Genomic DNA, 23788 nt, shown 5'->3' on the forward strand with positions numbered 1-23788 from the left:
TGGCCAACAAGGCAGCCTTGTTTCTGTTTCATTACAACTATAAAATACATTTTTGGTCTTCCACACAGCTTGCCAATGCTGTTGTGACTTCTGATAGGGCTGGATCCTACATTTGATCAGGATTTGTTCGTTGATTTCCACTTAGATATTGAGGTGCAACATACAGTGGAAGGGCTTCCTATTATGGGCTTATGAATCACAGCTGCTGTTGTTGCTGATCCATTTTGGCACCAAGTTGTTCACCTAGTTCAGCATTGTTGGCCAGAGAGGCCTCTAGGCAGAGCTTCTGATTCTTAATATAACTATTTTTCCCCTCTGTCATCATCTTTCATTATTTGATGGTGTTGCTGTCTTAACTATGGACAGGCTGTCACTCAAGGTTGTGATCCTGACCGCCATATGGCGCGATGTGCTTCAGCTCCTACATCTACGACATTTGGGGGCAGCGGGGGTCTCTTGTGCCAAGTCATTGGGCTGTAAACACATGTCTTGGCCCAGCATTGGCATTAACATTGTGCCTCTTGTCATGGCCTGCTCTCAGTGTGCTACACAATGAATGATGTCATGGGTGACACTCTCTCCTTGGCCTGCACCACATCATCAATGGAAACTCATCTGTGTTGATCTGTGAGACCCATCCTAAATTTTTACTGGTTGTTGGTTGTTGATGCTTTCTTGAAATTTCCATACGTTATCAACTGCCATTCTACATCAACTGTGACTACAGTTTGTGCCCTCTGAAATTTTTTCATTGAAGGACTGCCTAATATGCTTGTGATGGATAACAATCCACAGTTTGTGCCTCAGACCTTCCTTGATTTTTGCACCTGTCAAGGCATTTGCCACGTAACTGCTCCTCCTTTCCACCCCAAATCTAATGCCAAGGTGGAACAGCCCATCTGCACATTCAAGGTTCAGATGAAGAAATATGTTGCGGACTCTTCCACAGACAATGCCTTGACATGGTTCTTTATTTGCTACAGGTTTACACTGGTGGTGGGGATCGGAGTCCAGCTGAGATGCTCCACGGCCGACAACCCTATAACCTCACGCAACTGCTCATGCTGCCCTCCAACGTCTGTCAGCACAGCCCTAGTTGCAGTTTACTCCTCGTTTTGTGATCCGGGCTTGGGGGCTTAGCCACTGACCAAAGTAGACTTCGGCCACATTCCACAGCTTCCGTGGTAGCCGCCTCTGTATAGTGTGCACCAGTGAGGGGTGATGGTGCACCACCATGATCAGCCGCCATGATCATGCCTGCCTCTTCCCTCAGTGCCTGTCCTGGCCTCACAGGCCATCCATGTTACTGGGGTAGACCCATCCTCCTTGTGCATGTGTCCACCTCTTGCTTCTTCTCCAGGGTCCAGTGCCCTAATACGTACTGCCAGCCATTTCTGTGATGCTTCGCTGCGACCTGCATTTTCACTGCCATTTAGGCCCGTTGGTAACAGTGTCATCAATGCCACCACTCATGTGGTCGGCACCACGACCATCAGTGCAGTTCCACCACATTGAGGAGCCAGATGTCGAAGTGGTGTCAGTCCTCCCTTATGGTACTTTGCAGAGGGCAGCCATCACATTTGTCTTTGGATGCACCACTTCCGCCCCTGCTCACCAATTCAGGCCCAGAATCTCCTTTTGCTGCCTCTCTCATACCACCTGTGGCACCCACTGCAGAGGCCCTGGTCCCCACATTGGTGTAGCAACTTTCCCTATATAGGGAGGGGTGCTATAGCCCTGTATGCAACATCTGGATACATGCCACAGCCCCAGACTTCAAATAGTCTGCCAACAGCAGCTGCTGGGGCCGGACACCAGAAGCTGCCTGCAGTGGGTCACAAGACTAGTGTGCACAGTGTGACACATGCCACACCACCTACCAGAGCCCTCCTCTACATAAACACAGCGCATTTGGTGCTCCATATCAGATTGTGTTTTACTTCCTATTGCAAAGTTTGTGTGTTGGTTGTTTACGTGAATGTGGAAAAATAAACTTTTGTTCTTAGTGGCCGAACTATTGGTTTTGTGTAGCATTATGAACTTGCGTTAATTGTTCCAGCTTTTAAATTTATATTACTTAACTAAAAAAGGGAGAGAAGGAAACATAGTAGGTGAATATGGATTGGGGCTAAGAAATGAAAGAGGAAGCCGTCTAGTAGAATTTTGCACAGAGCATAACTTAATCATAGCTAACACCTGGTTCAAGAATCATAAAAGAAGGTTGTATACCTGGAAGAATCCTGGAGATACTAAAAGGTATCAGATAGATTATATAATGGTAAGACAGAGATTTAGGAACCAGGTTTTAAATTGTAGGACATTTCCAGAAACAGATGTGGACTCTGACCACAATCTATTGGTTATGAACTGTAGATTAAAACTGAAGAAATTGCAAAAAGGTGCGAATTTAAGGAGATGGGACCTGGATAAACTAACTAAACCAGATGTTGTACAGAGTTTCAGGGAGAGCATAAGGGAACAATTGACAGGAATGGGGGAAAGAAATACAGTAGAAGACGAATGGGTAGCTCTGAGGGATTAAGTAGTGAAGGCAGCAGAGGATCAAGTAGGTAAAAAGACGAGGGCTAGTAGAAATCCTTGGGCAACAGAAGAAATATTGAATTTAATTGATGAAAGGAGAAAATATAAAAATGCAGTAAATGAAGCAGGCAAAAAGGAATACAAACGTCTCAAAAATGAGATTGACAGGAAGTGCAAAATGGCTAAGCAGGGATGGCTAGAGGACAAATGTAAGGATGCAGAGGCTTATCTCACTAGGGGTAAGATAGATACAGCCTACAGGAAAATTAAAGAGACCTTTGGAGAAAAGAGAGCCACTTGTATGAATATCAAGAGCTTAGATGGAAACCCAGTTCTAAGCAAACAGGGGAAAGCAGAAGGTTGAAGGAGTATACAGAGGGTCTATACAAGGGCAATGTACTTGAGGACAATATTATGGAAATGGAAGAGGATGTAGATGAAGATGAAATGGGAGATATGATACTGCATGAAGAGTTTGACAGAGCATTAAAAGACCTAAGTCGAAACAAGGCCCCAGGAGTAGACAACATTCCATTAGAATTACTGACAGCCTTGGGAGAGCCAGTCCTGACAAAGCTCAAAACTCTACCATCTGATAAGCAAGATGTATGAGACAGGCGAAATACCCTCAGACTTCAAGAAGACTATAATAATTCCAATATCAAAGAAAGCAGGTGTTGAAAGATGTGAAAATTACCGAACTATCAGTTTAATAAGCCACAGCTGCAAAATACTAACGCGAATTATTTACAGACGAATGGAAAAACTGGTAGAAGCCAATCTCGGGGAAGATCAGTTTGGATTCCGTAGAAATGTTGGAACATATGAGGTAATACTGATCTTACGACTTATCTTAGAAGAAAGATTAAGGAAAGGCAAACCTACATTTCTAGCATTTGTAGATTTAGAGAATTCTTTTGACAATGTTGACTGGAATACTCTCTTTCAAATTCTGAAGGTGTAAGGGGTGAAATACAGGGAGCGAAAGGCTATTTACAATTTGTACAGAAACCAGATGGCAGTTATAAGAGTCGAGGGGTATGAAAGGGAAGCAGTGGTTGGGAAGGGAGTGAGACAGGGTTGTAGCCTCTCCCCAATGTTATTCAATCTGTATATTGAGCAAGCAGTAAAGTAAACAAAAGAAAAATTTGGAGTAGGCATTAAAATCCGTGGAGAAGAAATAAAAACTTTGAGGTCCGCTGATGACATTGTAATTCTGTCAGAGACAGCAAAGGACTTGGAAGAACAGTTGAACGGAATCAACAGTTTCTTGAAAGGAGAATATAAGATGGACATCAACAAAAGTAAAACGAGGATAATGGAATGTAGTCGAATTAAGTCGGGTGATGCTGAGGGAATTAGATTAGGGAATGAGACACTTAAAGTAGTAAAGGAGTTTTGCTATTTGGGGAGCAAAATAACTGATGATGGTTGAAGTAGAGAGGATATAAAATGTAGACTGGCAATGACAAGGAAAGCGTTTCTGAAGAAGAGAAAGTTGTTAACATCGTGTATTGATTTAAGTGTCAGGAAGTCATTTTTGAAAGTAGTTGTATGGAGTGTAGCCATGTATGGAAGTGAAACATGGACAATAAATAGTTTGGACAAGAAGAGAATAGAAGCTTTCGAAATGTGGTGCTACAGAAGAATGTTCAAGATTAGGTGGGTAGATCACGTAACTAATGAGGAGGTATTGAACAGAATTGCAGAGAAGAGAAGTTTGTGGCACAACTTGAGTAGAAGAAGGGATCGGTTGGTAGGACATGTTCTGAGGCATCAGGGGATCACAAATTTAGCATTGGAGGGCAGTGTGGAGGGTAAAAATTGAAGAGGGAGACCAAGAGATGAATACACTAAGCAGATTCAGAAGGATGTAGGTTGCAGTAGGTACTGGGAGATGAAGGAGCTTGCACAGGATAGATTAGCATGGAGAGCTCCATCAAACCAGTCTCAGGACTGAAGACCACAACAACAACTAAAATTTCATAGTTCCTCCTTTTAGTTATCTGTTAGCAGCAATTACTATGCTTAGGTTGCTAAATTTCTTCTAAGCATCATCACAGTTTGTATACATCTTGAAGATACTTGGAAATTATTCCACAAAAGCATACCTACAAATTTTCAAAAAGCAGTACTAAGTAAGAACCTAGACACATCCTTCAGTTCCCCGTGTATCAGTTTGGTAGGGTATGGGAAGACAAAATTAGACTAATATGAGCAAGCAGAGAGGATTTTAAGCTATCATTCTTAATGCACTCCACACCTAGTTGGAATGGGAAGAATCCTTAACATATGGTATTGTGCTAAGTACCCTCTGCCATGCAGATTATGTATGTAGACATAGATATCAAGGCAGGTAATATACAGAAACAAAGCAAAATCAAATGAAAAGGGCCCATATGCCATATCCTTGAAGATTTTCAGTATCTTGTATAGCGCAGAAAGAAAAGGAGCTCTAATAATGTAGCCTAGAGAGGCACACTTCCAAGGTGAGGCATTTCGCACCCAAGAAAGCCCATTTGCAACTGTGCCATTGAGTGGGATACCATTGCAGTGCTGCAACCTGCATGTGGTTAGAGAACCCAAAACTTCTTGCACTCATTAATTAAATCAATGGTAGAGTTGCATATTAACTGTATATAATGCTGACCTTCTTATACTCTGTACAGACACAGTCACACAGTGTATCTAAGTTTTGGGGACATGTTTTACATTGTGTGCACTTGTAGGTAAACAGCATACATAAGGATTCCTTGTAGGAGCACTGTTCCACAAAAATGATGAATGGGAGAAAGAAAAATGTGATGAGCATAAAACTACAAATTCAACTCTGACTGAAGAAATTTGGAACCAGAAACTAAAGAAGTTGGTACTACACTAGAAGAAAGCAGGAAAACATTTGATCTTTTTTGTAGACAACAATCAATGTCTATTTCCACATAACTCGTGGTATAATCTCATGAAGTAAATGTGACAATGAAGAAACCCTAACACAATCTAAGTCCCAGTACCAGTCTAGTTCAGGGGATATAGGGAAAATCTGAAGGGCAAAGAAACAATCACAGGCCTGAGGATCAATAATGTATTTTCAGTATCTGTATCCAGCGAACCAGAGGAGGGGGAAGGTGGGTTCTGAAGTGTCCTAACCATTAGGGATAGGTTTAGGGACAAATAATAAAATATACTGTGTGATAAAATGGATGTAGAGTTCGTATTCAGTTAGTTATTTGCATGTTTCATGAGTCATAATGGTGAAGTCTCACTATGAGGTGGAAAGAGTCAGTTTTACAATTATAGAATACTTTATCAGCGAGAAATATGAAACCAGCTGATCAGTTAAATGGTTCCCTATACATATAGTGATTTATATTTCACGATGTTCAATCTCTCTCTCTCTCTCTCTCTCTCTCTCTCTCTCTCTCTCTGTCTGTCTGTCTGTCTGTCTTCTTCAGAAGCTCTGGCATGGAGTAGTAGGAGTGGTCATGCAGATATGATTTCAGGTTGTGTTTAAAGTTAATTATGTTATTTACTAGCTTTTTCCCCAGCTGCTTCACCCGCATATGTGTTTGACACATATTGAACACACCACCTCTTCCCTACTCTATGTCTACTTCTTCCTCCCCATCCACCTCATTCTCCCTTCTCTGTCTATTCACCCTCCCCACTCTCCCTGTCTCTTCATCTCTTTCTCCTCCTCCTCATCCTCCACCTCTCTTTGTCCATTTACTCCTACCCCTCTCTCTTTCTATCTCTGCCTCCCCCTCTTTCTGTTCCATACATCAACTCCCCTCAACATCTTCTGCCTGCTTCGTGCATCTCATCTTCCCCTTTCTCTGTCCATTTCCTCTTCTTCCTCACTCTGTACACCTTGTCTATCCACCTCAACCTACCCCTGACCATGCTCCTTGGCATGTATAGTCCCTGCAGTACAGTTCGATAAAGCATGTCGATACTACTTCCACAAGATGCCTGTCATGAAGGGCAGGCTACACACTAGGGCCTTGAAAATAATTTGCCCCCAATGTATATGTCACCATGCAAATCAGGTTGATAAAGCAGGCCAATACTAGACCAACACAATACACCTTTCATGCAGGGCAGCACACATATCGAGGCTCTAAAAGTTTTTCTTGCCCGTGATATGTAGGCTGCCCCACAGTGCACATTAATTTGCATATCAGTGCTGTTCCCATGCAACATGATTTTCATGCTGGGCAGCCTATCTACACATCAGAGACTAGGGAAAAATATGTTTTTGTCCATATTTCCAATCCTATTAGAGCTAGGAGGTTATAAACCACAAAGTGCTGATACTCATTATGCCTGCCGTTTCTTTGTCACATATGGTTTAAATTAATCCCAGAGTTTTGGAGGGGACCGTGGACACACACACACACACACACACACACACACACACACACACACACACACACACTGTACTTTATATATGTATAACAGATCAAATTCTATAAATTCTTTACATCACTAAGTATGTGATAGAAGAGTTTTGTGGCTGAATATTTCCTCTTTTCTCTGCCACACTATGGCTGAGTGACAGCAGGTGTAAATAATTTTTCCAGTAACATGTTGGGCAATTCAGTTGCTTCCATGCGCTCTTCATGCTGTTGCTAGATGACTGCAGTTTTTTAGATGTGTGTGGTGGAGATACATTGTCACATGTATGTAGATACCTGTTGCCACCCTTACTGTGTGTTATCTATGTGGAGTAGTCATAAAGTTTTAATTTCTTCCTGGAGAAAATAAAATTATGTAGTTAATTTTTCGCTTGCTTGCAGATAAATGTCTGCATTTCTGGTACTCATTGACATCCCCTTGCCACAGTACCATAGCACACCACTAGAGGAGCTAAAAAAAAATTATGCAGTCCATTTCCACTTTATTAAGATGGATGTGGAGAAGGGCTGTACCATTATATTTTATCTCCTCAAGTGAAATACTACAGTACTGTGGTGTATGGATTTCAGTTTCACAACAGCAGACATGTACATTTGTAGCTAACACAGAGTGGGGAGGGGGGATAAAAATGTGACTGAAATGAATAATAAGACACCAAAGTCATTCTGTCTACGTGGGTGACCACTGCCAAACTGTGGCCAAAAGACAGCTGGATCATTCAGATACTGGACATGCTGCCCATCATAATATGCTTCATTTTAGTGACTGCTTTACAGCCTGTGCAATCTGGATTCATCCCACCAACACCAGCTTTTCTGAATGGTGCAGGTGCATGCTCTCTCTACGAGCTATCCTTCATTACCATAACACCCATTGCCTTAACTTTTGCTAGCCCCTGCTCTACATCTACCTATCCCCTTCCCTGTTCCCACTCCAGTACTACCCACACCTTCTATCCCACCAATGCACCTACATAGTTCTTTCTCCTCCTCTACTTCTCTCCTCTTGCTTTCACCTTCCTCTCCCAACCCCTCTCAGAAAAGCCTACCGATGCTGAACCTAACAGCCCTTTCCTGTCCCCATCATGTCCCAGCACTCTTTCACAGACAGCAGTAGTATGTTCACCCACCCCTACCCTCCCTACCTATCCCAGATCTTTTCCTTATCCCTATTACTCACACCAGCTAGATTGCTGCTCACATCAGATGAAGTTGCAGTTTGGCCCTAGTGCCTGCTGGAGACAGTGTCTCTCTCTCTCTCTCTCTCTCTCTCTCTCTCTCTCTCTCTATCTATCTCTCTCTCTGTGTGTGTGTGTGTGCGTGTGTGTGTGTGTGTGTGTGTATTTCCTACTTTGGAAGAAGTACTTTGTTCAAAAGCTTCTATATTTTAGCTCTCTTTTCCATTGTGCCTGTCTGTGTGGCCTCTTCTATGTGATGAATAGAAATCTATTCTTTCCATATTATTGTTATTCCATCCTGGACTTTCCATTGTTTGAGTACATCATTCTAAAAGTTTCTTTCACAATAAAATGCATGTTATTGGAAAATATTAAGTCCAAGATCTTAAATTATAATACATATCTACTTTTATCTCTGTGAGCTCAACTTCTCCTTAGTATGAGAGGAAGTAGGCTCAAGTTTTTCACACATATGAAATGGGAGAAAGGGGAACCACAACGGATATACTAGAATAACAGCAGTATCTCCATGGCCTTTATGTCAGCAAAAAGTTTGTAAATATTTGTGTGCAAGTGCACATGTGCGATGCACACAATTGTATTTAGTATGTACAGTGCATAATGGTGAGATACAGAGGGTTGACAAAAGTATCGAGACACCAGAAACACAACACAATTTGTCATTAAAAATATATCACTTTTTCAAACCAACAGCTCAATTCATGGAATCAATACTAGAAATAAGAATAATCTTCACAAGGATTTAAAGTCACTTAGTCTTGTACAAAAAGGTGTGCATTATTCAGGAACACACATTTTCAATAACATGCCAGCAGCCATAAAAAGCTTAACAACCAATGAAATTCAGTTTAAGAGAAGCCTAAAGGATTTATTGGTGGCCAACTCCTTCTACTCCATTGATGAATTTCTCAGTAAAACCAACTGATTTGTATATAAGTACAATATAACTGCTGCACAATTTCAGTGCAGTAATGTGTTCATTGAAAATTTGTGTGTGTGTGTAAGTAAAATCTAACTTCTGCACCATATCAGCGCAGTAATGTGTTCATTGTAAATAAGTATTATAGTAGTTGTATTACATGTTTATTACCTTATAAATAAAAAACGTTTTTATTTTAAATTCAGTGCATTAGTATTTGTAAAATGACTCTTTCATATAGTGTTCATTAAAAAATGACGATCACTCCACTTGGGACCTGTGTGATGGTACATTAGCTTATTTGTTTTAGTTGTAAATATTTGTCATGTATTGTTGTTTTTCTGACATGTTCCACATCCTGGAGGACCTCCTCTCTACGGATCAATTGGAATGAAAGTAAATCTAATCTCATCTAATCTAATTACCATAGCTTAAATGGTGTCGGAAAAGTGTAGGTGATCAAAACAGCTTCCAATTGCTCCAGAATGGATAAATATAGGCCTTGGGTGTTTTTTATGGGAATCTTATACCATTATTCCTGTAAAACAGTGGCAAGTTCCAGTAACAATGATGGATGTGGATAGTGACAATGTACCCTTCTCTCCAAAATAGATCACAAATGCTCAGTAATACTGAGATCTGGTGACTGGTGGTGAGGAGTGATGTGACAATTCAGCATTGTGTTCACAAAAACAGTCCTGGATGGTGCTTGCGAACAGGGTCACTGTAGTTTTGAAACATAGAATCACCATTGGAAAACAAATATTGTATCAGGGCTGGACTTGATCAGTCAAAATGATCACATAATTGTTGGCAGTAATTTGACCTTGCAGAGTAACCATGGGGCCCATGGAATACCATGATACGGCTGCCCAGATCACTCCCAGCATGTTCCACTCTTGGCAGCAAGCAGGCTGAATTGTAGACTTTAGACAGCATATGCCAGACATAAACTCAGCCACAAGTTGGAAACAGAGTGGAATAAGACTCATCCATCCAAATGAATTTCCTCCATTTCTCCATAGTCCACATTTTATGGCTTCTGCACCATATTTCCTGATATGGGCATTTGGATCATTGATGTGTGGTTTTGGAATCCCACCTCATCCTGCAATGCGCAGCTTGTGGTGCTCCCTTCATGTTGTTTTGGTGCTGACAGTATTCATGCCTGCAACATTTAGTTCTCAGTGAATTTTGCAGCTTTTGTGGGAGAAAAACAAGAAATGAACAAAGAAAAGGTGGTAAAGTTGTCGATGGAAGCGGGAATGCAGGAAAACAAAGGAGAGAAAAAAGCAAGGGAATAATAATCATTGCGAGTATGGTAAAATCTGTAAACTTATTTCAGATGCCCATAAGAAGAATGTTTTACTGATGCTGCGAACATTTGTTAATGCCCAGTCATTGTCTTTGGTATATAGGCAACAAGTTCAACTATTAACCTAGTTCTGAGACTGACAAGGGGAGGCCGCCAATTGTGAAATACAGATTCGATTCATACTGCGCGCAATAAAAGCTCATGGCCAGAGGTGTAATGTGGCAAAGCACCAAGATGCACTTCTCAGCCGTTGTCAAAAAAATCGACAGTTAAAAGAAACTGTTGTGTTGAAATACTCTCTACAATTAATAATTTTGTGTTTGTTTGTGTGTCTATCGACCTGCCAGCGCTTTCGTTCGGTAAGTCACATCATCTTTGTTTTTAGATATATTTTTCCCACGTGGAATGTTTCCCTCTATTATATTAAAAACAAAGATGATGTGACTTACCGAACGAAAGTGCTGGCACGTCGATAGACACACAAACAAACTCAAACACACACACAAAATTCAAGCTTTCACAACAAACTGTTGCCTCATCAGGAAAGAGGGAAGGAGAGGGAAAGACGAAAGGATGTGGGTTTTAAGGGAGAGGGTAAGGAGTCATTCCAATCCTGGGAGCGGAAAGACTTACCTTAGGGTGAAAAAAGGACGGGTATACACTCGCACACACACACATATCCATCCACACATATACAGACACAAGCAGACATCTCACAAGCAGACATATTTAAAGACAAAGAGTCATATATATATATATATATATATATATATATATATATATATATATATATATATATATATATATATATATATATATATATATATATATATATATATATTGTTTTTTTCCTGGCAATCACTTGCAACAATTATGCATATAATAAGTTGTTTGTCGTGGAAAAACTGGCGACTTCGAACATCAGTATGTTTTCCGCAATCAAAGTTGTATTTCACAAATGTTATTAATTGTCTTCATAATGTATACCACGTATAGTTAATGGAAGACGCAGAAACGATATTATGAAACGAATACGTATACTGTAAGTCAAACGTTCGAATTAGAATAGAGTCCCCACGAACACAAATTTGCTGTGGCAGGTATGAAATATAAACTCCGTTACTCGCTCATTACACTTGAAGGACAGATGTTGAATGGGCCGAAACGAGCCGCCGCATAACAGCGTAGTTTCCTGCTAACTTCGAAAGAAGGTAGATGCGGTCCCTAGCGCAACTTATAACATCGTCAAAAATCAGTGCATACGTGAGAGCTTTGGTACACCCTGTTAAACAAACGGAAATATGGAGACGGTACAATTGGAGAGTGATCCGGGCCCTTCGCATGAAAAGTGATGTGATCGAAGAAGATTCTATACACAGTGAAGTGGCGAAACAACAATTGAAAGATGCGTTGGTGTATTTTGAAAGCCTCCTTCATAACAGTAATTGCATCACAGCAGAACTGTCATCATCAATCAATGAAGAAGCCATGGTAATTTGGGAAGAAATGTTCCAGAATATGCTGCAAATGCTCACCGAAAAAACCCTCATTCATGATGAGGAACTGATAGACATTAATGAAATTGACAATAATAATGCGTACGAAGACGTTGAAACGAGTCCCATTGCCAACGAATCATCAGACGAATACGAGCCGGATGAGAAGAAAAAAAAGGGTATGACTATATTTCTATGGATTACAAAATTAGAGCTGTCAATCTGGCCAAAGAACATCCAGGATGGAGTCTCAAAACTCTACAAAAAAAGGGGTGCTCTCGTTTGACAAATATTGGCTATTTATCCATGTGCGAAGAGCAAATCAAACGTGGCGGTAGCAAATTTGATAAATATTGTACCATCGATTCATGGGTGCATGATCGCTTTGTAGAACCTCGACAAAACTTCCAGCAAGTTACTACCAGAAACCTGCAGCAGTGGTCCTTGGGCACTGCAAGTCAGTTCCCAGATTTCAACTTCAAAGCTTCAAAAACATGGGTCACCGAATTTAAAAAGAAGCATGGGATTCGGCAATGGAAAATCACAATATTTGTTTCCCGCAAAGAGATGGCTACCCAAGATGAAATTTTGGCCGCAGCAGACACCTTTCGGATCCAGACGCGAACGTTGATAACTAATTTCGACAAAGATTTCATAATTAATACTGATCAAACAGGTACGTAAAGAGCTGTTCACAAATGTCATATAACATGATGATAGATGATAGACAACACAGATTTCGTATATTTCTTATATAAACGATATTTTTATATTTTGTTTGTCAGGGTGCCAGTACCAGTCCACGTTCAACAGAACTCTCGCTGAAAAAGGGTCAAAGGCTGTCCTGGTAACCCGACACAACATGAACAAGGTGACGCATTCATATACGGCACAATATTCAATCACAATGTCTGGACGAGTCTTGCCTCTTGTATTCGTATGCCTCCAAGAGTCCACAGGTACGTTTGGACCCAGAGTACAGAAGATAGTCAACGAGTACGCCAAGAAGTATACCAACGTTGATATTACATCCTCCAAATCCGGTAAACTAACAATGGGTTTGTTCATGGACTTCTTGCCTAATGCTTTGCAACCATACGTACAAAAGAAAGAATTTCTCCTTCTGATCGACTCTTGGGGTGGGCAAACGAACCTGGCGTTATACGATGAGATATTCCAGGACGATAAGAAGTTACCAACGTGCACTATAAAAGTCATTCCTCCAAAGTGTGCTCCCTGCCGCTGTTGGATAAGCAGCTGCCAGCAGAAAGTCGTATACTCCTAGCTCACTTATTTGTTACATAGTTTAATTCTTAATTTCGTTGTGTGTTTTTGGTACTTGCATTGTTTAATTCATAAATTTCGGGTGTATTATAGTATTGGAGAGTTGTAGCATTGCGTTTTAGTACCTGAATAGTGTAAATTCGCGTAGTCGTCTGTCTTCTGTTTTTGTTTGAATGGCCAGTGTCGGTTGGTCACAGCCAGAGTACTCCCTGCCGCCGTTGGATAAGCAGCTGCCAGCAGAAAGTCGTATACTCCTAGCTCCCTTATTTGTTACATAGTTTAATTCTTAATTTCTTTGCGTGTTTTTGGTACTTGCATTGTTTAATTCATAAATTTTGGGCGTATTATGGTATTTGAGAGTTGTGGCATCGCGTTTTAGTACCTGAATAGTGTAAAATCGCGTAGTCGCGTAGTCTCCTTCCGCTGCCGAGCAGTGTGTCAGCAGTGCGCAAGTAGCAGCATTACTGCATTTACTAGGCAATCTTGTATTTTAATAACCGTTTAAATTTTGTGTCGATTTGTTTGTGCTCTCTGTAGATTAGTTCAGACGTTCTTTGCACAACAGTTTTTAGCATGGATAGGGACTGCAACTGCTGTGTTCGGATGTAGGCTGAGTTTGCATCCCTTCGCTCCCAGCTTCAGGCAGTGTTGGCTTCGGTCACACAGTTCGAGGCTGTTACCAATGGGCATCACTGTGGGGGTCCGGATGGGGGTTTGTCGGGGACCGCCAGCTCGTCCCACGCATCCCCCGATCGGACTAAGACTGTGGCTGCCCAGGATACTGCCCACATTGAGGCTGATCCCTCACCTGTGGTAGAGTGGGAGGTCGTCTCGAGGTGTGGCAGGGGGTGAAAGACATTCTGGAGGGCTGAACGGAAGGCCTCTCCAGTTTGTCTGACGAACCGGTTTCAGGCTCTGTCTCAGGCTGATACTGATCTTCGGCCGGACACGGCTGCTTGTCCTGTTCCAGAGGTTGTCCCTCAGTCTGCAAGATCCGGACGGTCGCAGAGGGTGGGCTTACTGGTAGTTGGGAGCTCCAACGTCAGGCACGTACTGGGGCCCCTTAGGGATATGGCAGCAAGAGAGGGGAAGAAAACCAATGTGCACTCCGTGTGCATACCGGGGGGAGTCATTCCAGATGTGGAAAGGGACCTTCCAGATGCCATGAAGGGTACAGGGTGCACCCATCTGCAGGTGGTTGCTCATGTCGGCACCAATGATGTGTGTTGCTATGGATCGGAGGAAATCCTCTCTGGCTTCCGGCGGCTATCTGATTTGGTGAAGACTGCCAGTCTCGCTAGCGGGATGAAAGCAGAGCTCACCATCTGCAGCATCTTCGACAGGACTGACTGCGGACCTTTGGTACAGAGCCGAGTGGAGGGTCTGAATTAGAGGCTGAGACGGTTCTGCGACCATGTGGGCTGCAGATTCCTTGACTTGCGCCATCATAGGGTGGTGGAGCTTCAGGTTCCGCTGGATAGGTCAGGAGTCCACTACATGCAGCAAGCGGCTACACGGGTAGCAGGGGTTGTGTGGCGTGGACTGGGCGTTTTTTTTTGGTTAGATGGCCTCGGGCAAGTACAGAAAGGGCTACAGCGTCAAAGGGTGCGGGGCAAAGTCAACGACATGGGGGGACCAAGCAGCAATCGGTACTGTAATTGTAAACTGTCGAAGCTGCATTGGTAAAGTACCGGAAATTCAAGCGCTGATAGAAAGCACCGAAGCTGAAATTGTTATAGGTACAGAAAGCTGGCTGAAGCCAGAGATAAATTCTGCCGAAATTTTTACAAAGGCACAGACAGTGTTTCGAAATGATAGATTGCGTGCAACTGGTGGTGGCGTGTTTGTCACTCTTAGTAGTAGTTTATCCTGTAGTGAAGTAGAAGTGGATAGTTCCTGTGAATTATTATGGGTGGAGGTTACACTCAACAACCGAGCTATGTTAATAATTGGCTCCTTTTACTGACCTCCCGACTCAGCAGCATTAGTGGCAGAACAACTGAGAGAAAATTTTGAATACATTTCACATAAATTTTCTCAGCATGTTATAGTCTTAGGTGGAGATTTCAATTTACCAGATATAGACTGGGACACTCAAATGTTTAGGACGGGTGGTAGGGACACAGCATCGAGTGACATTATACTGAGTGCACTATCCAAAAATTACCTTGAGCAATTAAACAGAGAACCGACTCATGGAGATAACATCTTGGACCTGCTGATAACAAACAGACCCGAGCTTTTCGACTCTGTGAGTGCAGAACAGGGAATCAGTGATCATAAGGCCGTTGCAGCATCCCTGAATATGGAAGTTAATAGGAATATAAAAAAAGGGAGGAAGGTTTTTCTGTTTAGCAGGAGTAATAGAAGGCAGATTTCAGACTACCTAACAGCTCAAAACGAAAATTTCCGTTCCGACACTGACAATGTTGAGTGTTTATGGAAAAAGTTTAAGGCAATCGTAAAATGCGTTTTAGACAGGTATGTGCTGAGTAAAACTGTGAGGGACGGGAAAAACCCACCGTGGTTCAACAACAAAGTTAGGAAACTAACTGCGAAAGCAAAGAGAGCTTCACTCCAAGTTTAAACGCAACCAAAACCTCTCAGACAAACAGAAGCTAAACGATGTCAAAGTTAGCGTAAGGACGGCTATGCGTGAAGCGTTCAGTGAATTCGAAAGTAAAATTCTATGTACCGACTTGACAGAAAATCCTAGGAAGTTCTGGTCTTACGTTAAATCAGTAAGTGGCTCGAAACAGCGTATCCAGACACTCCGGGATGATGATGGCATTGAAACAGAGGATGACACGCGTAAAGCTGAAATACTAGACAGCTTTTTCCAAAGCTGTTTCACAGAGGAAGACCGCACTGCAGTTCCTTCTCTAAATCCTCGCACAAACGAAAAAATGGCTGACATCGAAATAAGTGTCCAAGGAATAGAAAAGCAACTGGAATCACTCAACAGAGCAAAGTCCACTGGACCTGACGGGATACCAATTCGATTCTACACAGAGTACGCGAAAGAACTTGCCCCCCTTCTAACAGCTGTGTACTGCAAGTCTCTAGAGGAACGGAATGTTCCAAATGATTGGAAAAGAGCACAGGTAGTCCCAGTCATCAAGAAGGGTTGTCGAGCAGATGCGCAAAACTATAGACCTATATCTCTGACGTCGATCTGTTGTAGAATTTTAGAACATGTTTTTTGCACGCGTATCATGTCGTTTTTAGAAACCCTGAGTCTACTCTGTAGGAATCAACATGGATTCTGGAAACAGCGATCGTGTGAGACCCAACTCGCTTTATTTGTTCATGAGACCCAGAAAATTTTAGATACCGGCTCCCAGGTAGATGCCATTTTCCTTGACTTCCGGAAGGTGTTCGATACAGTTCCACACTGTCGCCTGATAAACAAAGTAAGAGCCTACGGAATATCAGACCAGCTGTGTGGCTGGATTGAAGAGTTTTTAGCAAACAGAACACAGGATGTTGTTATCAATGGAGAGACGTCTACAGACGTTAAAGTAACCTCTGGCGTGCCACAGGGGAGTGTTATGGGACCAGTGCTTTTCACAATATATATAAATGACCTAGTAGATAGTGTCAGAAGTTCCATGCGGCTTTTCGCGGATGATGCTGTAGTATACAGAGAAGTTGCAGCATTAGAAAATTGTAGTGAAATGCAGGAAGATCTGCAGCGGATAGGCACTTGGTGCAGAGAGTGGTAACTGACCCTTAACACAGACAAATGTAATGTATTGCGACGACATAGAAAGAAGGATCCTTTACTGTATGATTATATGATGGCGGAACAAGCACTGGTACTAGTTACTTCAGTAAAATATCTGGGAGTATGCGTGCGGAACGATTTGAAGTGGAATGATCATATACAATCAATTGTTGGTAAGGCGGGTACCAGGTTGAGATTCATTGGGAGAGTCCTTAGAAAATGTAGTCCATCAACAAAGGAGGTGGCTTACAAAACACTCGTTCGACCTATACTTGAGTATTGCTCGTCAGTGTGGGATCCGTACCAGATCGGGTTGACGGAGGAGATAGAGAAGATCCAAAGAAGAGCAGTGCGTTTCATCAGAGGGTTATTTGGTAACCATGATATTGTTACGGAGATGTTTAGCAAACTCAAGTGGCAGACTCTGCAAGAGAGACGCTCTGCATCGCGGTGTAGCTTGCTCGCCAGGTTTCGAGAGGGTGCGTTTCTGGATGAGGTATCGAATATATTGCTTCCCCCTACTTATACCTCCCGAGGAGATCACGAATGTAAAATTAGAGAGATTCGAGCGCACACGGAGGCTTTCAGACAGTCGTTCTTCCTGCGAACCATACGCGACTGGAACAGAAAACGGAGGTAATGACAGTGGCACGTAAAGTGCCCTCCACCACACACCGTTTGGTGGCTTGCGGAGTATAAATGTAGATGTAGATGTATAAAGTGCACTCCTCTTGTCCAACTGTGTGATGTGTAGTTTTACCGGCAGGTAAAAAATTTGATCAAGCGCCTTCAAAATTGTGCTTTTTTAATCGAGCAAAACCGTGACATCAACTCCAGAGACAATTGTATAAAAATCCGATCCATCATCCAACATCAATTGTCTTCTCCGATTTTTGCCGATATGATACGACACGCGTGGTATGCATCAAACCTGACGAACGATAGAACAATTTTTCAGTATGTCAATCAGGTGTGTTTCCCAACACATAATTTAAAAAACAATTGTTCTTGTAAAAACACATTGTTTATCAGATGTGCTCGATGTCGTGCTGTTTTCTGCTTTCCATGTTTCTATGGTAACTATCACTCTGGTTCGTGTGATACTCCAGCTACTTCTGGTCACTAATTGTTAATTAAGTGCGAGTGTATACTGAACTTTTCAATAAATTGTATCCACTTGGGTATTATTTGTGATTCTGTGTGTTATTTCAAGCATTATTTTTCCAAGACGAATGACTTTCAACAACCTATTATATGCATAATTGTTGCAACTGATCGCCGGGAATTATTTTTATATACATATAAAGACAAAGATGATGTAACTTACCAAACAAAAGTGTTGGTATGTTGATAGAGACACAAACACACACACAAAATTCAAGCTTTCACAACCCACGGTTGCTTCATCAGGAGAGAGGGAAGGAGAGGGAAAGACGAAAGGATATGGGTTTTAAGGGAAAGGATAAGGAGTCATTCCAATCCCGGGAGCGGAAAGACTTACCTTGGGGGAAAAAAAAGGACAGCTATACACTCGCGCACACACACACACACATATCCATCCGCACATATACAGACACAAGCAGACATATGTAAAGGCAAAGAGTTTGAGCAGAGATGTCAGTCGAGGTGGGAGTACAGAGGCAAAGATGTTGTTGAATGACAGGTGAGGTATGAGCGGCGGCAACTTGAAATTAGCGGAAGTTGAGGCCTGGTGGGTAACGGGAAGAGAGGGTATATATATGTGTGTCTGTGTATATCTGTGTGTCTGTGTTTGTGTGTATATATACATTTGAATTACAAAAAACAAATAATAAAAGAAAGTTGCATGGCGCGAGATTCGATCCGGCGAACTTCGGATTATGAACCCGAGCGCTTACCGCTGCGCCACGACGCTGTAGAAAATTATTAATCGTAGAGAATATTTCACCACAATGGTTTCTTTTAACTGTCGATTTTCTCGACAATGGCTGAGAAGTGCATCTTGGTGCTTTGCCACATTACACCTCTGGCCATGAGCTTTTATTATGCGCAGTATGAATCGAATCTGTATTTCACAGTTGGCGGCCTCCCCTTTTGAGCAAGGTTACAGAGTAGGTAAGATATCAGGCTCTGTTCAGTCGTGTTTGCTTCACATTTTCCACCCCTGTATCCACTCCCTCCTACAACAGCCTCCTCACATCCATTCCTTCTGTAAATCAGTTCAGGCAGATTCTGTGATAGTTCCTTCATCAAGATTGTGGCACATTCCCTGTTCATTCTCTGTTTTTTTGAGCTATTGCTCTGTCTCTTATCTCCTCAATGTTAACAGAAAAACAATACAAGATTTGTGAGGCTGCATTGGTTATCAAAATCGCATATTGTTTTTTCTGTAGACATGGGTCAATTATGAGAGTAGCCTGTGTGTAAAATGATCATCAAATATTATCAAATAATATTTTTATTTATCTGTTTTCTATTCTACCATTTATTTTTTATTTATGCATGTACAGTACCTGTATATTTTTAAGTTAAAACTGTAGAGAGTTAATATGACCAATTTATTTTCTTATTTCTCCACAGATTTGCAAGTTATTTTTGAGACATGAGTTATCAGTACTACGAAATCCCTGATCATGCTATTGTTTATAACAAATTCAGACCAAGCACACCAAAGGAAATAGCAGAAAAAATTGTTGATTATCTGAAACAAGAGGTAGGTATGATTGTGTTTGTTTGTATCTTTATCAGAATGCTATATATGTGTGTATTTTTGTGTTTGTTTTTGTATAATTTGGGGGTGGAGGAGGTGGGGGGGGGGGGGAGAGGGAGAGAGGAAGAGGAGAGAGAGAGAGAGAGAGAGAGAGAGAGAGAGAGAGAGAGAGAGAGAGAGAACAGCATCATAAATATCACTGTTGGAACAAATAACTGCTTCATGTGGAAGACTGTAATTAGTTGCTTAGACCATATTTCATTCTGAACCACTAGACAGTGGAATTGAGGGAGTAATGCATGTAGCTACTGTGGGAGCAAAAGCAGTTTAAAGAGACTGTAGGCATGCCATCAGTCTGGCAGTGAGAAACTGTGTCCAACCTCATTAACAAAGTTCTTGGAGATGACATATTGTGGCTTTTACATTGGCTTTCAGGTAGATCATAAAATAACATTACAAAATTCTGTAAGCTTCATGGCATTATTGCCCCAACAATGACAGATTACCTCAAAAACAGAAAATATGCAGTCATGTCAACAAGCCGCATAACGGGAACAAATTATACACTTACTGGACAAAATACCAAATTAGACAATGTCATTTCAGATACATGTAAATATGATAGTCACTTTGCTGTCTGTGCCATCTGATCGCAATGGCATATTTATGGGACTGTCTGGCATTGGGAGTAATACCGTACTCTATCCGATCACCCTGATTTAGTTGAAAATGGTTTTCCCAAATTTGGTGATCATCATCCTCTTATCATTAAACATTTGTGGTATATTACATTTCTTGACATGTCTTTCCTAGTATAACGCTGAACATCTCCTACATCATTATAAAATGATCCATTGAGTACTTCATTGTTGTTGTTGTTGTTGTTGTTGTGGTCTTGAGTCCGAAGACTGGTTTGATGCAATCCTCAATGCTATTCTATCCTGTGCTAGCTCTTCATCTCCAAGTAACTACTGCAACCTACATCCTCCTGAATCTGCTTACAGAATGGCTTTCTTCGTTTCCCTCTACATTTTTTACCCCCATGCTTCCTACCAGTACTAAGTTGATGATCTCTTGATGTCTCAGAATGTGTTTCGTACCAACTGATCCCTTCTTTTAGTCAGGTTGTGCCATAAATTTCTTTTCTCCCCAATTCTATTCAGTACCTCCTCATTAGTTAGGTGATTACCAATCTAATCTTCTGCATTCTTCTGTAGCTCCACATTTCAAAAGCCTCTACTCCCTTTTTGTCTATACTGTTTATTGTCCATGTTTCACTTCCATACATGGCTAAACTCCCTTCAAATACTTTCAAAAAGACTCACTGATAGTTAAGTCTATACTTGATGTTAACAAATTTCTCTTCTTCAGAAACACTTTTCTTGCCATTGCCAATCTACATTTTATATCCTCTCTATTTCAGCCGTCATTAATTATTTTCTTGCTGAAGTAGCAAAACTCATCTTCTACTTTAAGTGTCTCATGTCCTAATCTGATTCTCTCAGCATCACCTGATTTAATTCAACTATGTTCCATTCTTCTTATTTTGCTTTTGTTGATGTTCATCTTATATGCTCCTTTCAAGACACCGTCCATTCTGTGAATTCTCAACTTTTCATGGCGTAATGAATAGTCCATTCTGTCCAGCTGTTCTTCCAAGTCATTTGCTGTCTCTGATAGAATTACAGTGTGATCGACAAACCTCAAAGTTTTAATTTCCTTTCCCTGGACCTTAATTACTACTTCAAATTTTTCTCTTGTTTCCTACTACTACTTTATTATATACAATACTCTATGCAAACCAGGACATTGAGACTACTAATATATATGCACATAACAAATAGTGATGAAGGCTTGGATTATTTATTGGAGTTACATGCTCTTCCAGATTAGTCTCCTTGTGAAGCACATTAAAATTTTTTGCATTTCTCAGTACGTATCTTTAAAGAATGCTTTCCTATCACAGATACCAAGAAAGCATATTGAGAAACAGAAGGAAGCAACAGCACAATTAAATAATCTGTTCCTCCCTATGTAAACTTAAAATGATGTGCTCCAGAAGTTATATTATGAAAATCCTTGCTGTAAAGGCTAATGGCAACTTCATACTGGAGTCGAATAACAGATGCAGTGCTGACGATTATCAGAGTCTGGGATCTGTGCAAAAATCAGCCTAATTACTTTAGCCCAGATTGAGATAACATTAGCATTGTTAATTCAGGGAAGTACACTGTATGTAGTGATAAGTCAGCGGCTACTAATGATAAAGTACTAGTCAGTCAATATAAGTACAGTTAGTATCATTACAATAAACATCAATTCATGCTGTAGATTTTGCTACCAAGATAGCAAACTACTCCAAAGTAGCTACTGATAAAATCTGTATAGCCAGGTCTACATGGACTAAACTAATAAAATTCTCTCTCAGACCAAGATATGAAATACCGTATCTCCAATATTAATACCGAGATACAGCTAGCCTCTTTAACGGTCACTTTCTAAATGTAAGTGAGAGGCTCGTTACAGCCAGCTCGAAAGAAAATCAGGACAGTCAATATCACAAGCCCTAAATCAATTTGACAACACTTCAGCTACTTTTAGGGAAACCAGAAAAATAAACTTAATTCTCCTAAAAGCAAAATTTGTCATCGGATTGACATTTCAAGTGAAATATGAAAAGCTTGTTCTCAGCCATATATTTAATTCATCATTTTCATAAATTATATTTCCAGACAAAACTATGCCATTACTAAACTCCTCTTTTAGGAAGATAGTTGGACAGATATTAATAATTATCAAAACATTTCACTGTTAGCTTCCTACACAAAATTTCTGTAAAACCTAATATGTTTCAGAATGGTTGAGTATATCTGCAAATATAAAATTCTGAGTGAGCCATAGTTTGATTTCCAGAAGGGCCTCACCATTGAAGATGCCATCTTCCTGTTTCACTGACCAAGTATTAAAATATCTGAATGATAAGATTGCAGCTACAAGGATCTGTTGTGATCTGTCTAAGGTATATGACTGTGCAAATCAAAATATTCTTTTGTAGAAACTTGGAAAATCTATAACTTTCAAGGCACAGTGAGGAAGTGCTTTACTTCATATTTATCTGAAGGGAAGTGATGAGTCATGTTGGGTAGCTCATGCAGCTCTCATGATCAAACTTCCTCTGACTGGGGACAAAATACTACTGGGATTCCACGGTTTTCAGCTCTGGGAGCACTCCTGTTTTGCTACATATAAATGACCTCCAATCTTACACTTATAAAGCAGGAATAGTGCCCTTTGATGATAAAGCAAGCATCATAATCAAGCCCAACAGAGCTGCTACAGCACAAGGGGCAATAACTAAAACATTCAGAAGTATTGTTAAATGGTTCTTGTTAACTCAGTTAGAGAGAGAGAGAGAGAGCAGCAGCAGAAAACACCTCCCAAAAGGGAGAGTCTCACTTACTGTACCTCCATAGAGAGAAATTTTTGCCCTTATGGGCCAATATCTTCAGCTTATTTCCCATAACCTACTGTCCTGGAGTAAAACCCTCTTTTTACACTTTTCAGTAGACTGACTCAAGAAAGTGTAAAATGCAAGAAAGTGTAAAATGCAGGAAATCATAGGAATCACAATAAGCAAAAATGAATAAATTACTCTTACTGTCATTTATTTTGTATTGTTCAAAATAGGAATTTAAAACAAATTAAATTTTACCTATTGTTTTAGAAAAAATTGAAGTAATTAATTGGCTTTGTTTCTTTTTAACAGCAATTAGTTCTACTTGTCTCTCCATACTATACAAAGCATCAGTCACAAAGGCAGTGGCTGAGTGCTGACATACAAATACACTGGCAAGTTTCCCATTTCATTCCAATCGTGTCCAACCGAGTAAATAAAACGCAGAAGCAAAAGTCTTTTGTGACACTACATTAAAAATATAGTCATGTTCTAATATGAAACTTACTATTGATAATCATTATAAAATTATGGTCAGTAAAACTTGTAGCATGATATTGATTAAAACTCTAAAGTTGGCAGTCTTCATAAACAGAGAACAATGTGCACAAAATATACAGCTTGTTGCCAACAAGGAGGTAACTCAGTTCAGGGACATCCTGGATGAGAAAGAGGATGGAAATTGTCATCATGTTATGGAGCGTCTTGAGGAGGAATGTTTATATCTGACATCAGGTCGTACCAACCTG

At 40.9% G+C, this 23788-nt stretch overlaps 1 protein-coding gene across 11 annotated transcripts in view; it reads left to right on the plus strand.

The window, feature by feature from the left end:
* The window catches only part of LOC126263221 (putative methyltransferase DDB_G0268948), a 128272-nt gene that overhangs the window by 46821 nt on the left and 57663 nt on the right, over positions 1-23788 (plus strand). For 5 of the 11 annotated variants that reach the window (XR_007546867.1, XM_049960304.1, XM_049960296.1 and 2 more), the window contains exons 2-3: positions 12671-12756; positions 19456-19588. Coding sequence is in view for 10 of the 11 variants with exons in the window: in XM_049960304.1 (XP_049816261.1) it covers positions 19478-19588 (111 nt within the window). In the remaining variant the exon portion in view is untranslated. Of the gene's footprint in view, positions 1-11379; positions 12562-12670; positions 12757-19455; positions 19589-23788 lie in introns of those variants that run through there. The other 6 variants (XM_049960306.1, XM_049960305.1, XM_049960297.1 and 3 more) reach the window with 2 other exon arrangements.

Source organism: Schistocerca nitens, chromosome 6 (genome assembly GCF_023898315.1).
Source record: "Schistocerca nitens isolate TAMUIC-IGC-003100 chromosome 6, iqSchNite1.1, whole genome shotgun sequence".
Taxonomy (NCBI): domain Eukaryota; kingdom Metazoa; phylum Arthropoda; class Insecta; order Orthoptera; family Acrididae; genus Schistocerca; species Schistocerca nitens.